The sequence below is a fragment of the Diaphorina citri genome, unplaced genomic scaffold, assembly GCF_000475195.1.
Source record: "Diaphorina citri unplaced genomic scaffold, Diaci psyllid genome assembly version 1.1 scaffold385, whole genome shotgun sequence".
Classification (NCBI taxonomy): domain Eukaryota; kingdom Metazoa; phylum Arthropoda; class Insecta; order Hemiptera; family Psyllidae; genus Diaphorina; species Diaphorina citri.
Genome location: NW_007377820.1, coordinates 177,801 through 194,216, shown reverse-complemented (window position 1 = coordinate 194,216; position 16,416 = coordinate 177,801). Strand labels below are relative to the sequence as shown.

Below are 16,416 nucleotides of genomic sequence, written 5' to 3'. Positions count from 1 at the left end.
AAATAAATTGCCCGCGTAATTGGGTATGTAAAACCTACCTACTTAGGTAATTGACAGTTCCAAACCTCAAGAAATGCGGAAGACAAGAGTAATATCACTTTATGTGACGCTTCTAAAGCAAACTCATATAGGCAAAATCCAGTTTGTTCAATTGCAAAATACTTTCGGTTGATTAGGTACCAAATTCCAGAAAAAAAAAAAAAACAAATCGAAATAGTCGGTGGCACGTTAGAGCTGAAAGCGCAAAATAAAAGCTCGGAAAGAAACAGAATTAACACGTCAGTTCTGTTCAGTTGTTTGCTTCTCGCCTTTCGCGTCAAAAATTTAAAACAAAATAAATTTTAGTTCTGAAGTAGAGGTCAGCGCGTGAGGAGTACGTCGCGTGTTTTCTCTCGAAATTATTTTCGTGTTGAATTTTTTTCGTGAATTACCTATTTTAAAATTGTTGAATAATTTGTTTTTCAAATTTTAATGATCGTGTTTTAATTATTAATTAGTGATTTTATTTTACCAAAATGTGATTCCGCGTTCTTTTTGCATGGTTTAAAAAAATCGTTCGAAATTTTTTTCCGATCCTCACAATGTGGGGTTTATCGAATAAAGTGATGGCGATTTCGGCCAATCCGTTTGGTTTTGTGTTTACCTGTGTGGTTTTACTGTGCCCTGTAGTGTTCGCCGGTTCTGGAGGTAACGACATCTCCAGTGCCACTCGGATTGGAGGGCATCCGATTTTGGAGGCCAGTGGCATTTCGATTGGAGAACAAACGGAGCTGTCGAAATGTCCGCGAGCCTGCACCTGTGTTGGATTAACTATTGATTGCTCTCATCGGGGCCTAACTCAGGTCCCTGGAAATCTGCCGATCAACGCGGAAAGAATGTAAGTTCAAAAGCCTTCGTTTTCGCCTGTAGATTGTAGGTGCACCCAAGAATAATTTACGCTGCTGAGAGCTAATCCGGAGTTAAAAAGCCACCTTGCCGGTCCGGTCCGGTCCTTAAAGTTTTGCTGAAATTTAAACCAAATCCTCATTATTTTGTCCTTGCAAGGCTGAGTAAGTACCCCGAAAAAGCTAGCAGCACGTAATGGGCCAGGCGATCAAACGGGCGATCGAATACCTACCATCCACGAAGTGACTGATCCATCGGAACTTTCTCATTCAATGCTTGATACTTATTTGTACTCCCTAAAATAATTAAAAATATATAATAATTATAATTTATTGAGTGTGATAAGTATATTAAATATGTACCTAAGTATTAATCTTTATTTGCACGAGTAGACATGTGTAGGTTCTGCAATAGGTAATTAATTTTATTAATAAAATAGGAATTAAATATTGTATTGACGTAATTTATAATTGGTTTGAAATTTGCTATCTAACGCTTCATCTGTAGATTTCATTTCATTTAAATGCAATCATGTTTCCAAGAGATTTTGTCTTATCTGATTGAATTATAAATTGATTTATTATGGGAAAATCTCATTTATCCTATACTTCTGTCTAATGGATTGTTCCTACGGTTGATATGTTGTTCAGTATGTTGATTGGTTAATAGATGTCTGGCGCTTAAGACTGGTGCATCTTTGCTGATAGCGATCTTATGAATATTGAACAGAGCACTTGGTTTCCATTCATTTGCCAAACAAAACATTGTTAGCCTGGTTAGCCATTTCGTTGTCAGAGATCCTGTCCGTGATGTTCTCAGTGGATTTGTTGATGACCGGTACCACAATCTGAATTTAAACTTGGTGTAGGTTCAACTATTGGATTAAGAAAAGCCAAAGAGTTCAGTAGGTACCTATCAAATCAAGAGTTACTCAATCCAAAAGTTAAACTTGCATTAAGTTTGAACTCTGATTATGGTCATACCCATGAATCGGTTGATAATTGATATTGGGTCTGTTGGTCTGAGTGGAAACGAGAATTCTGTGTCCGTCAGACTGTCTGTGTGTGAGGTCATGGTTGTCTGGTGTTTTCAACACCATATAGAAATTACGAAAAATCGATAAGAGATTGAAGAAAGAATGACAGATTAACGAAAAATTGACGAGAGATGGACTAAAAATTGACAAGAGATAAACGAAAAATTGATGAGAGATGGGCGAAAGATTCAAAAGTCCAAGAACTCGATGGAATTATATCATGGAGGAGTTGACCCTATCTAGGTACTTACTTACCTACCCAACTGGGACGGACCCATATAAATTACAAGGGATGCATGACAACTAAACTGCTGGTTACAAAGTACATACAAATGACCAGCAAATTACATAGGAAAGCTAAACGTTTCCTTTCCTCGGCTTCTCTTCGTTATGTTTTCAGATTTTTTCCTTCCATTAACGCCAGAAGCTAGTGCATGTATTCCTCAGTTTTTCTTACAAAATGCAATTAAATATTAAAAGAAATGGAAATAAAGAACCTCCTAGCAATGCAGGGCAGCAGGGCACACATGAAATGTACCTACCTAGGAAAAAACAAATGGCTCGGCACGACACACGGAATAAAAGAAAATGGAATTTTATATTAACTTCTAGATTTTGTATTAACTAGTGGACTTTTCTTTTGAACTTCGCAAAGAAAGTGGAAATGTAGGTAGGTACCTACCTCCGTACTCAACAAATAGTACTTAGGTATCTGAATAAAGTATGGATTCATAGAAGACAAAATAGGAGTCTAGATCGTCCTTTCAAAACTGCAAATTCTTCTTTTCAATTTTACGTTTTTTGCAAAACCATCTAAATTATTCTGACGGATCGAAATCCCATCGTTTGTTTTCTAGATTCATACTTGTTTCATTGGACTTACCTACTTGATGGGTACTTTGTTCTTTCTAATTTATTGCGTTACTCGTATCATTACTTTAAACCGGCTTTCCAAGCCTTCACTTCAATTCACACCCAGCACCTAAATGTCTTAAATCAACCGTGTTGTGCCGTTAACTTCGGGTGACTTCTTTTTACCTACCCAACTGGGACGGACCCATATAAATTACAAGGGATGCATGACAACTAAACTGCTGGTTACAAAGTACATACAAATGACCAGCAAATTACATAGGAAAGCTAAACGTTTCCTTTCCTCGGCTTCTCTTCGTTATGTTTTCAGATTTTTTCCTTCCATTAACGCCAGAAGCTAGTGCAGTTCAATATTCATAAGATCGCTATCAGCAAAGATGCACCAGTCTTAAGCGCCAGACATCTATTAACCAATCAACATACTGGAATAAATTCTTCATCTAAGGGAGCCATAAATACTTACCTTTTATTTCGTACCTACCTATGTTCTTTGTAAGTACTTACTTACTTAATAGTTTAAAAGGCCCTTGGTAACAGGAAAATTTATTAAGACGTTTGACAATCAGGTCTCTAAGGTGAACACTCGAACTGTACTCAAGTACATTTGGATAAGTTCGGATAAAGAAAACGAAATCCTATTCAAACTTGTGCTGACTCTGATAAAAAAAACACCCCCGAAACCTTGCTTATATCGGGGGTTTGATGTGTTCTCCCCTTTCGCTCATGGAAGGGAATATACAAGGCATATGTGAAAGTGATAAGTTGACGATTCCAGAGAAAGAGTCAAAGAAAAGAAGGGAATTTAAAACTAGGTTCTTACACAAGAGGGAGGACGGGGTAGGGAAGACTAGAGAGAAAAGATTCAGAAGATACATATGTATTTAGAAGTCTCAAAAGCTCTTTTATACAATTCTTTTGATAAGGATTATAGCTTTTATATTTTCTAGAAAGGCGTAATCTTTGTGATTTGAAAGTTTGTCCATGAGAAGAATCGTATGTGATCGAAAGCTTCACTTGGTATTTGTTCTTTTTCGAAGAACACAAGTCATCATAACTTTTTTGTGGAAAGCATCTTGGGTGACATGGCGGCGACCTACAAATTCTTCTATTTTCTCATTCATCTTGTATTCTTGCATCAGTTTCTTGAAATATTTCTCGATTTCTTCTCTTAATCCTACTTTTTCTCCCGATTCTTTGTTCTCACTTTATCTCTTTCTCCCTATACGTCTTCATAACTATTTCTCCTGTTTGACCGTCTATTATTACCTACTTTATTACGGGTGCATTTAGATTTTAGATCGAGGTATAGGGTCACTCCGAAGATTTCAAATGGAATAAATTCTTCATCTAAGGGAGCCATAAATACTTACCTTTTATTTCGTACCTACCTATGTTCTTTGTAAGTACTTACTTACTTAATGGTTTAAAAGGCCCTTGGTAACAGGAAAATTTATTAGGACGTTTTTGGATTGTTATCAGTGTTATTACTATCACTTTGTTCTACTAGTTATTGTTAATTACTTTCTTAAAAGTAGTCATCACAACTACTTAAGAAAGTACTCAAACTACTTTCTTAAGTACCTAACTTGTCTGGTCCAAATGATATAAAAATAATAATAAAAAAATCATTCAAAACTAAAAGCTCAAAGTTAGGTAAATCAGTAATCATACTTAATCAGTAGGGACCTGCTGTAAGGCAAGGATACCAGTTCAACATCACAACTTTTAAAGTTCATTAATAGGTCCTGATAACTGCGCTTAATGACTTGAACAAAATAATGCCCGCGTATTGGTAGGTACCTACCTACTTAGGTAATTGACAGTTCCAAAATACCTCAAGAAATCGGAAGACACAAACTACTTTCTTCTGCAAGCCAATTTTCGCTAATTAACGTCGAAAATAAATGGAGCTTAACACGAGACCAATTATTATTTTATTGTAGTTTTTTTATCTTTTTTATTTTTCTTCTAAAATGCATACCTACCTTCGTAATAAACTATAATCTTCCTGTCAATTAAATGGATAACATCGTAATTGCTTGTACTTCATTAGAATAAACAAACAGAGCTGTAGCTGACCTGGGAAACATAAGAATTTAACAAAAAAATAAAATAATAATACCTCAAACAGTTTATGATGAATAAAGATAAATGTAAATGAAGATGATTTCATTATAATGAGAACAGACTAGATCCAGTATGATTATTTTTACTCCTCCAGTCACGATTTTGACATTAAAGGGGGACTATGTCCTGTTTGTGATGTCACAATTGACCTGATCACACTGTAGCTGAGCCTAGCTCCTGGTTATGTAACTTGTCAGGCATCTCACTTGCCTTCTGTATGAGATCCTGCTTTTCTAAAGGATCTTTGGAGGTGCATCATGTCATTTGTATGAGATCTTGCATTGAAAAGATGAAAAGGATCTTTGGATGTGCATTTTGTGCTGGAGATATATTTTCAGTAGGAGCGTAACACCGTCCCCAAATAAGATTGGGAAGAGGTGTAATAAAGAAGATAATGTGCTTAACTTTACCCAACTCCCTAGTATGTATCTAGTATTCAGGCTTTAGGTCCTGAGTTCTCCGTCAAAATATGTAGGAGATATGGGTTCCAGTCGTTGTCGATTGACTGTAGTATACCTTGTCATTTGCTCTATTAATATCATAAACTCACACTAGATTATGTGTATCTTTATCTTATCCTTGTAATCCGATTCTCTACTAAAATTCCCGTTAAAATATCCGCTGAATGTCGATTAGGATGTAAACATTGCAAACTATGCTAATAAACATGAACAACAAATGAGGGGAGGAGCGAAAGAAATGAATAAAATTAATAATCATAATATAAAAAATATCTAGCAAAATAAGCATTTTATATCTTCAAGCTAAATAATCCTGTTCAGTGCTTGTGAGGTAACTTTGTGCAGTTTAAGATCAAATTCTTTCAGTTTCCAGCAGGTCAGGTAGTAACGTAAAGTCCTCAAAGGTAGTCAAGTATGGTGTTGTAGTTACAAAATACAATTTGTAGGATTTTGCCTTGAATTTTCATAAAATTCACTGAACTTTCAGGAATGGACCTTTGAAGTAATGGCGACATGGCCTCGTAATACAATAGGATCTACATTGAAACATGACAATCCATTGAGTTGTCCATTTTATTCTGACTGAAGAAGACTTCAATAAATTTAGTATTGAGAGAAAGAATGGGGGATGAGAGGAATGAGGGGAGGAGAGAAAGAGAGAGAGGGAGAGAGAGGAGGAAGGGAGGGCAGACGAATCAACATATATCCAAATACCTGAGGCATTTTGTACTGAAGATGTACTGCTTTTGCTATCCGAGAGTCCTTGTACATTATTTGTAGCATGGGATGGGCAAAAAAATCGTGTAACTTGTACTGTATCTTTGCTTGTACTTTGCATTACAATATTACAAATCTTGATACCTATAGGTCTATCTACCTATCGTGTTTGTTTTGTACTGAAGATGTACTGCTTTTGCTATCCGAGAGTCCTTGTACATTTGTAGCTTGGGATGGGCAAAAAAATCGTGTAACTTGTATCTTGTACTGTATCTTTGCTTGTACTTTGCATTACAATACTACAAATCTTGATACCTATAGGTCTATCTCCCTATAACAAATTGTCCTTGATTTTTACGACAGATTCCGAGACTATTTTTATTTGCCAATGCGTCTTTCTTGTGGCTGTGCTGGCGAATGTCACCATAGTGCCATATCTAGTGATATTCACTGAATCTTTGGCTCCCAATGATATTATGATAATTATGTCATAATTATGGTGTCCGGTTAATAGCAAAATCATGTAATCGTGTTGCCATTACTCACATTTAAGTAGCATCCAAGTACTTACATTTACTCAAGTAGCACCTGAAAGGTAAACTGTCTTCCATAACTACCTACTTATGGTGCTATAAGTACGCTATGGTGCAAAAAACTTACCTATGCATACAAAAGCTCTTCCTATCTGTCACGTCGGGAATCCGAGGCCAAATTCAACATCTAAATCGTCTGGCCAACCCTCCCTTGAAGACAGCTATTCCTCTGGTTTATTTGCCAATGCGTCTTTCTTGTGGCTGTGCTGGCGAATGTCACCATAGTGCCATATCTAGTGATATTCACTGAATCTTTGGCTCTCAATGATATTATGATAATTATGTCATAATTATGGTGTCCGGTTAATAGCAAAATCATGTAATTGTGTAATATAGTGTTGCCATTACTCACATTTAAGTAGCATCCAAGTACTTACATTTACTTAAGTAGCACCTGAAAGGTAAACTGTCTTCCATAACTACCTACTTATGGTGCTATAAGTACGCTATGGTGCAAAAAAAGTTGATCAATTTAAAGGTACTTACTTACCTATTTGTTTGCATACAAAAGATCTTCCTATTTGTCACGTCGGGAATCCGAGGCCAAATTCAACATCTAAATCGTCTGGCCAATCCTCCCTTGAAGACAGCTATTCCTCTTGTTAGCCTTTAGCCCTGGATAAAGGGTAACAACCCGCTCTACATTACGTCTCTGGATAGCAGAGAATCGGTTGATAATTGATATTGGGTCTGTTGGTCTGAGTGGAAACGAGAATTCTGTGTCCGTCAGACTGTCTGTGTGTGAGGTCATGGTTGTCTGGTGTTTTCAACACCATATAGAAATTACGAAAAATCGATAAGAGATTGAAGAAAGAATGACAGATTAACGAAAAATTGACGAGAGATGGACTAAAAATTGACAAGAGATAAACGAAAAATTGATGAGAGATGGGCGAAAGATTCAAAAGTCCAAGAACTCGATGGAATTATATCATGGAGGAGTTGACCCTATCTAGGTACTTACTTACCTACCCATTCCACCATTAAATAACGCACGCTAGTCTGCAAGTCTAGAGCAGGTACGACCTCTAATTTATTTTTGCTATTTAGTTTTAGTAGTGCTAACATTACTACATATTTTTTATCCAGGTTACTTCTCTCCCTCCTCTTCTACTCCTTCCTCTATCTTCTTCTTTTCCTCCTCTTTCTCCCATCTTCTTTTCCTCCTCTTTCCCCAGTTTTAGTCCGTCTTTTATTCCTCGGAGTTCTTATTATTACGATAGTAACAAAAAAAGGTATAAGGGACGGACTATTGTATTCGCTTCGGTGTCGTCAGTCTGTCACTCTGTCCGTCTGTCCCCATAGAAGGACTTATCTAGGAAACATTTAAAGGAATAAAGGGAGAACGGGCTCTAGTGTTGATTTTAAATCATTACATGAAAGTAAAATCGAAAATTCAAATCAAGAATAATAATAAATTGAATATTAAACAAATTAGGTAGGTACATACATAGGTACTGATTTTCTTTAATAACGATCGAATAAACTACGGGCTAAAAAATTCCCGGAGGGATGGACCAGGCTTGTTTTTTCTCATTGTTCCATTTTCTCCTTTTCCTCCTATATTCTTCTCTTCCCCTATATCCTCTTCCTCTTTCTCCTCCGTCTCCTCTTCACCTCATTCTACCAAACACGCAGATATGTCAAGACTAACACATACGGAATCTGTTCGGCTGGTGTTATGCTAATATAATTACACCACATAACATCTCATTTTATTACACGCCGTTCAGGTAACATGACATTCCAACATGACACCATGTAGTCATAGCATTTTTTTTCCGCCATGACATGTTATTTGCGCTTTTCATATTCATAAACGCTGAGGATATGAGACATTGAAATGGAGAAGCAGGCACAAGGTGTCATTTTTTGACGGATTTTTCTCCTAATATTACCTACTCGTGTTTTTCAAAGGGGGGAACCTCTGACAAGATGAAATCCTACAACTATATTAAGTTGTAACTTTTTGCTGTTTCAGTGAAAATTGCTCTTTGATATTGATGGAATGAAAAACAAAAGTCGATCAACCATCGATCGATCTCGATTTACATCGATCGACGCCCGTCGACTATATGTGAACGCACCTTTAGAGGCACTGCTTTATATTCGAAATTATTACGAGTAGGAAAGTCTACTCTACACTAAAATCTTACATAACGAGAATTTTCAAAGGAATTGTTCTCTCCTGATAACGCTGAACTTATCACTAGGTCCTGTCTCATCTCACCAAGTGTCAAATCGTCACTATCACTAGCGTAGTCTGCTTGTCAGTGATTGCATTCTGTACACATAATCACTTGGAGACAGTGAGATATACCTTGCCTAAAGCCCGGACCAGATGGTCCAACATATCACCCAGACTCCCAACTTGGTCTTTGAACCTGGTTTTTCGCTAGATCGTTGGCACAATATTTGCGCAAATTTTAGGTCTATAGAAGTGAATTTACGTAAATATGGACGGACTACTCACGCAGCGATCGGAATACCAGTTTGGTTGAAAATTAGAAAATCAAGTTGGGAGATGTGTCGTTGCTTGTGTACCGGGCTTAATGTGCGTTTTCAACATTAAGACAAGAGTGATAAAGAGATGGATGTGTAATAGACGGATTTAAGTATGTCTCCGTTATCTGCACATAATTTTGAGATATGAAAGGAAACTGTCAATGTACCGCGCTTCTATGGCCCCAAGTACCGCTTCTGGTGTGAGTACCTATTGATATGGATTTGAATTTGAGACTATAGACCCCGGGGCCAATGACAATAGTGCTTATACTGCTCGAATAGGACTAAAGTGACCGCTACCATAAGATTCCATGCCTCAGCTGGGATTGAATCCAAGCCCTCCTGATTATCAGACAAGCGTCTTGACCACTACACAACAGAGGCAGGGCAGGCTCCCCCCCAGAAACCTAAAATATATACTAAATTTGTAGACTGCTGAAGGCGGTCTGTAAAATAGCACTTCTCTCGAACTGTACTCAAGTACATTTGGATAAGTTCGGATAAAGAAAACGAAATCCTATTCAAACTTGTGCTGACTCTGATAAAAAAACACCCCCGAAACCTTGCTTATATCGGGGGTTTGATGTGTTACCCCCTTTCGCTCTATGGGATGGAATATCTACAGAGAAATACAAGACATAATGTGAAAGTGATAAGTTGACGATTCCAGAGAAAGAGTCAAAGAAAGAAAGGAAATTTAAAACTAGGTTCTTACACAAGTAGGGAGGACGGGGTAGGGAAGACTAGAGAGAAAAGATTCAGAAGATACTTAGAAGTCTCAAAAGCTCTTTTATACAATTCTTTTGATAAGTATTATAGCTTTTATATTTTCTAGAAAGGCGTAATCTTTGTGATTTGAAAGTTTGTCCATGAGAAGAATCGTATGTGATCGAAAGCTTCACTTGTTTTTTGTTCTTTTTCGAAGAACACAAGTCATCATAACTTTTTTTGTGGAATTGCAAAGTACAAGCAAAGATACAGTACAAGATACAAGTTACACGATTTTTTTGCCCATCCCAAGCTACAAATGTACAAGGACTCTCGGATAGCAAAAGCAGTACATCTTCAGTACAAAATGCCTCAGGGCTTCGGATATGTTGATTCGTCTTCCTCCCTTCTTTCTCTTCTTCTTCTTCTCCTTCTTCTTCTTCTTCTCCTCCTCTTCCTCCTCCCCTAATTCCTTCCACCCCCCATTCTTTCCCTCAAATTTCTCAATACTAAATTTATTGAAGTCTTCTTCAGTCTGAATAAAATGGTCAAACTTTGTCAAATATCTGAAACTCTGAACTGATTGTCATATTATGATGTCATGTTGCCACTACTTAAGAGGTCCATTCCTGAAAGATTTGTATGAAAATTTAAAGCAAAATCCTACAATATTGTAGTTTGTAACTACAACACCATACTTGACTACCTTTGAAGAATTTGCCTGACCTGCTAGAAATTGAAAGAATTTGATCATAAACCTGCACAAAGTTACCTCACAAGCACTGAACAGGATTATTTAGCTTGAAGATATAAAATGCTTATTTTGCTAGATATTTTTTATATTATGATTATTAATTTTATTCATTTCTTTCGCTCCTCCCCTCATTTGTTGTTCATGTTTATTAGCATAGTTTGCAATGTTTACATCCTAATCGACATTCAGCGGATATTTTAACGGGAATTTTAGTAGAGAATCGGATTACAAGGATAAGATAAAGATATATGTGTATCTAGGCATTTTACATATTCTGTTTACCGCTCCTGGTGTGAGTATATGATATAAATAGAGCAAATGACAAGGTATACTACAGTCAGTCGACAACAACTGGAACCCATATCCTACATATTTTGACGGACAACTCAGGACCTAAAGCCTGAATACTAAATACATACTTGGGTAAAGGTAAGCATATTATCTTCTTTATTACACACACCTCTTCCCACTCTTATTTGGGGTCGGTGTTACGCTCCTACTGAAAATATAACTCCAGCACAAAATGCACATCCAAAGATCCTTTTCATCTTTTCAATGCAAGATCTCATACTTACTAATGACATGATGCACCTCCAAAGATCCTTTAGAAAGCAGGATCTCCAATAGAAGGCAAGTGACATGCCTGACAAGTTACATAACCAGGAGCTAGGCTCAGCTACAGTGTGATCAGGTCAATTGTGACATCACAAACAGGACATAGTCACATAACCAGGAGCTAGGCTCAGCTACAGTGTGATCAGGTCAATTGTGACATCACAAACAGGACATAGTCCCCCTCTCTACTCCTCATATCCTAATCATTCATAACATGTGACAGGAATGACAGGATAACTATGTACAAGACCTAAATATTTCGACAGACAGGGTCTTGTGAAATCCTTTTGAGTTCCATTAAGATCCATTTTTTACGGCTTTTTGATGCTTCAGTGACCTGTCCATGATGAAGATTTTGAAACCCATGTTGAAAAATAAATATAATGATCTAAAACATGTGGACTCCATAGTCACCTTAGAGACCTGATTGTCATTGTCAAACGTCCTAATAAATTTTCCTGTTACCAAGGGCCTTTTACTTAAACTATTAAGTAAGTAAGTACTTACAACATAGGTAGGTACGAAATAAAAGGTAAGTATTTATGGCTCCCTTAGATGAAGAATTTATTGCATTTGAAATCTTCGGCTTCACCCTATACCTCGATCTAAATGCACCCGTAATAAAGTAATAATAGACGGTCAAACAGGAGAAAGAGTTATGAAGACGTATACTTAGGGAGAAAGAGATAAAGTGAGAACAAAGAATCGGGAGAAAAAGTAGGATTAAGAGAAGAAATCAAGAAATATTTCAAGAAACTGATGCAAGAATACAAGATGAATGAGAAAATAGAAGAATTTGTAGGTCGCCGCCATGTCACCCAAGATGCTGAAATGTCTCTCCTGACAAAGGCTCAATTAATAGACAGCTATTTAACATGTCAGATGAAATAAAGAAGAGAAACTTGATTACGACATTCTTTCAAAGGAGATAGACCGACCAATGGAACATCTCAGATTACCTATTGATGTACCCACTACAAACTTGCTTAAGAAGCTGGACTTTTTGTTCACGGTAAAAGATTTCTAACGAAATTAAGAAGCCAGATTTTTTGTCCACAAGAAAAGATTTCAGAATTTTAGCCAGGTTTTTTGTGAATAGAAAAAGATATAGAAAAGAATTAAGTAAATGTTGAATATAACAATGAAAATGCTAGTCTTGTGGTTACTGCCCATATTTAAAGTTCCCTCTGTCAAACCTCTTAAAAAAAAAAAAAATTGTTCACGGTAAAAGATTTCTGACGAAATTAAGAAGCCAGATTTTTGTCCATAAGAAAAGATTTCAGAATTTTAGCCAGGTTTTTTGTGAATAGAAAAAGATTTCAGAAAAGAATTAAATGTTGAACATAACAATGAAAATGCTAGTCTTGTGGTTACTGCCCATATCCCATAGCGTTCATTGAATATGACAGCCTAATAAGATGAAACGACTAAATAATATTAGGAAGATTAGGGATTAGGACATTCTGACAGTTCTAATAGGCCTAATATCCAGGAAGTCAGGAGCAAAGGAGAACATAGAACCGAGAAGGACATCAAGGAATATAAGGACATGGTCACCAACCTATGCTAGAAAGAAATAAATAGGATTGTTCCAAAGAATAAATTTCATCCTTTACTTAAAATAATTTACTTAGCAGCAAAGTACTTCAAGTTGGTATCATCTTCCATTAAATCAAACAGAATCTGAGGTACCCACTTACAAATTAAGTACCTTCATAAGTAGGTAACTATGAATCTTGTATGAAAAGTACGGAAATTTTGAACAAACTTAGCAGCAAAGTACTTCAAGTTGGTATCATCTTCCATTAAATCAAACAGAATCTGAGGTACCCACTTACAAATTAAGTACCTTCAAAAGTAGGTAACTATGAATGTATGAAAAGTACGGAAATTTTGAATAGAATTTTTCGATAGAAAATAAAAATCTCGAATCTCAAGTAATACGAACAAAAAACTCCAAAACCAAAGACATAAATTGTTTTCAAAAAGAGATTAAGAAAATATTTCATTGTTATTGTTGTATCCTTGCCAAAATACACTCCGCTCTGTGCACGAAGCAGCAAAAGAAGTCACCCGAAGTTAACGGTACAACACGGTTGATTTAAGACATTTAGGTGCTGGGTGTGAATTGAAGTGAAGGCTTGGAAAGCCGGTAAGTAATGACTAATGACACAAGTAACGCAATAAATTAGAAAGAACAAAGTACCCATCAAGTAGGTAAGTCCAATGAAACAAGTATGAATCTAGAAAACAAACGATGGGATTTCGATCCGTCAGAATAATTTAGATGGTTTTGCAAAAAACGTAAAACTGAAATGAAGAATTTGCAGTTTTGAAAGGACGATCTAGACTCCTATTTTGTCTTCTATGATCCAATGAAACAAGTATGAATCTAGAAAACAAACGATGGGATTTCGATCCGTCAGAATAATTTAGATGGTTTTGCAAAAAACGTAAAATTGAAAAGAAGAATTTGCAGTTTTGAAAGGACGATCTAGACTCCTACTTTGTCTTCTATGAATCCATACTTTATTGTTTATTCAGATACCTAAGTACTATTTGTTGAGTACGGAGGTAGGTACCTACCTACATTTCCACTTTCTTTGCGAAGTTCAAAAGAAAAGTCCACTAGTAATACAAAATCTAGAAGTTAATATAAAATTCCATTTTCTTTTATTCCGTGTGTCGTGCCGAGCCATTTGTTTTTCCTAGGTACATTTCATGTGTGCCCTGCTGCCCTGCATTGCTAGGAGGTTCTTTATTTCCATTTCTTTTAATATTTAATTGCATTTTGTAAGAAAAACTGAGGAATACAGGCACTAGCTTCTGGCGTTAATGGAAGGAAAAAAAAAATCTGAAAACACTGTACCTAACAAGAGAAGTCGAGGAAAGGAAACGTTTAGCTTCCCTATGTAATTTGCTGGTCATTTGTATACCTTTGTAACTAGTAGTTTAGTTGTCATGCATCCCTTGTAATTTATATGGGTCCGTCCCAGTTAAGTAGGTAAGTAAGTACCTAGATAGGGTCAACTCCTCCATGATATATTTCCATCGAGTTCTTGGACTTTTGAATCTTTCGCCCATCTCTCGTCAATTTTTAGTCCATCTCTCGTCAATTTTTCGTTAATCTGTCATTCTTTCTTCAATCTCTTATCGATTTTTCGTAATTTTTATTTGGTGTTGAAAACAACAGACATCCATGACCTCACACACAGACAGTCTGACGGACACAGAATTTTCGTTTCCACTCAGACCAACAGACCCATCAATTATCAACCGATTCATGGGTAGGACCATAATCAGAGTTCAAACATAATGCAAGTTTAACTCTTGGATTGAGTAAGTAACTCTTGGTTTGATAGGTACCTACCGAACTCTTTGGCTTTTCTAATCCAATCGTTGAACCTAACGGACCTACCTACCTCGAGTTCTTGGACTTTTGAATCTTTCGCCCATCTCGTTTATCTCTCGTCAATTTTTAGTCCATCTCTCGTCAATTTTTCGTTAATCTGTCATTTTCTCTTTAATCTCTTATCGATTTTTCGTAATTTCTATTTGGTGTTGAAAATAACAGACAACATGACCTCACACACAGACAGTCTGACGGACACAGAATTCTCGTTTCCACTCAGACCAACAGACCCAATATCAATTATCAACCGATTCATGGGTAGGACCATAATTAGAGTTCAAACTTAATGCAAGTTTAACTCTTGGATTGAGTAACTCTTGGTTTGATAGGTACCTACCGAACTCTTTGGCTTTTCTTAATCCAATGGTTATCACACACAGACAGTCTGACGGACACAGAATTCTCGTTTCCACTCAGACCAACAGACCCAATATCAATTATCAACCGATTCATGGGTATGACCATAATCAGAGTTCAAACTTAATGCAAGTTTAACTTTTGGATTGAGTAACTCTTGATTTGATAGGTACCTACTGAACTCTTTGGCTTTTCTTAATCCAATAGTTGAACCTACACCAAGTTTAAATTCAGATTGTGGTACCGGTCATCAACAAATCCACTGAGAACATCACGGACAGGATCTCTGACAACGAAATGGCTAACCAGGCTAACAATGTTTTGTTTGGCAAATGAATGGAAACCAAGTGCTCTGTTCAATATTCATAAGATCGCTATCAGCAAAGATGCACCAGTCTTAAGCGCCAGACATCTATTAACCAATCAACATACTGAACAACATTAACAACATATCAACCGTAGGAACAATCCATTAGACAGAAGTATAGGATAAATGAGATTTTCCCATAATAAATCAATTTATAATTCAATCAGATAAGACAAAATCTCTTGGAAACATGATTGCATTTAAATGAAATGAAATCTACAGATGAAGCGTTAGATAGCAAATTTCAAACCAATTATAAATTACGTCAATACAATATTTAATTCCTATTTTATTAATAAAATTAATTACCTATTGCAGAACCTACACATGTCTACTCGTGCAAATATTGTGACCGGTAATAATAATAAGCCTCGACATAGGAGGGTTAGAAAGTTGTGCTGGGTCTCCAACTCCCACTTGGCAAGCTGAAGAAACTTGGATGCTTGTCAATCATGATAGTTGATGATGCAAAATTCCGTTGGTCCTCATTTTTTCTGCTCTATGACTTTGAAACATCACCCAAGTAAGCGCAACTGATCTATTGTATTAAACGTTCGCGGGATAAAAAGCTCAACGTCTTATTTGACAAGAAAGCTAAGAAAGCTGCCTATGTGAGAAAGCCTGAAGTCTCTTCGCGAGGAAAATGCCGACGGAGGCAATTTTGTTTTAATAAAAAACATGAAACTATTTATAGCCTCTGACGTAGGGCTTAGTCGAGAAGATATTTGGTGATGATTAAGGTGTGAGGGAGAATTTTGATGGGAAAAACGGTCGGTGGACAAAAATAAAAGTGAAGTTCGTGAAAGCCTAGCAGAGGATGGATTGGAAAACTTCTCATTCCTATCTCTGGAATTCTGAATTCTGGATCAAAGAAGATATTTGGTGATGATTAAGGTGTGAGGGAGAATTTTGATGGGAAAAACGGTCGGTGGACAAAAATAAAAGTGAAGTTCGTGAAAACCTAACAGAGGATGGATTGGAAAATTTCTCATTCCTATCTCTGGAA

At 36.6% G+C, this 16,416-nt stretch overlaps 1 protein-coding gene across 1 annotated transcript in view; it reads left to right on the top strand.

Moving 5' to 3' along the window:
* Window positions 1–352: 352 nt before the first annotated feature.
* The window catches only part of LOC108252275 (protein slit-like), a 174,428-nt gene continuing 158,364 nt past the window's right edge, over window positions 353–16,416 (top strand). The window contains exon 1 of the mRNA XM_017443690.2: window positions 353–877. Coding sequence (XP_017299179.1) covers window positions 582–877 — 296 coding nt within the window. The 5' untranslated portion in view covers window positions 353–581. The remainder of the gene's footprint in view (window positions 878–16,416) is intronic.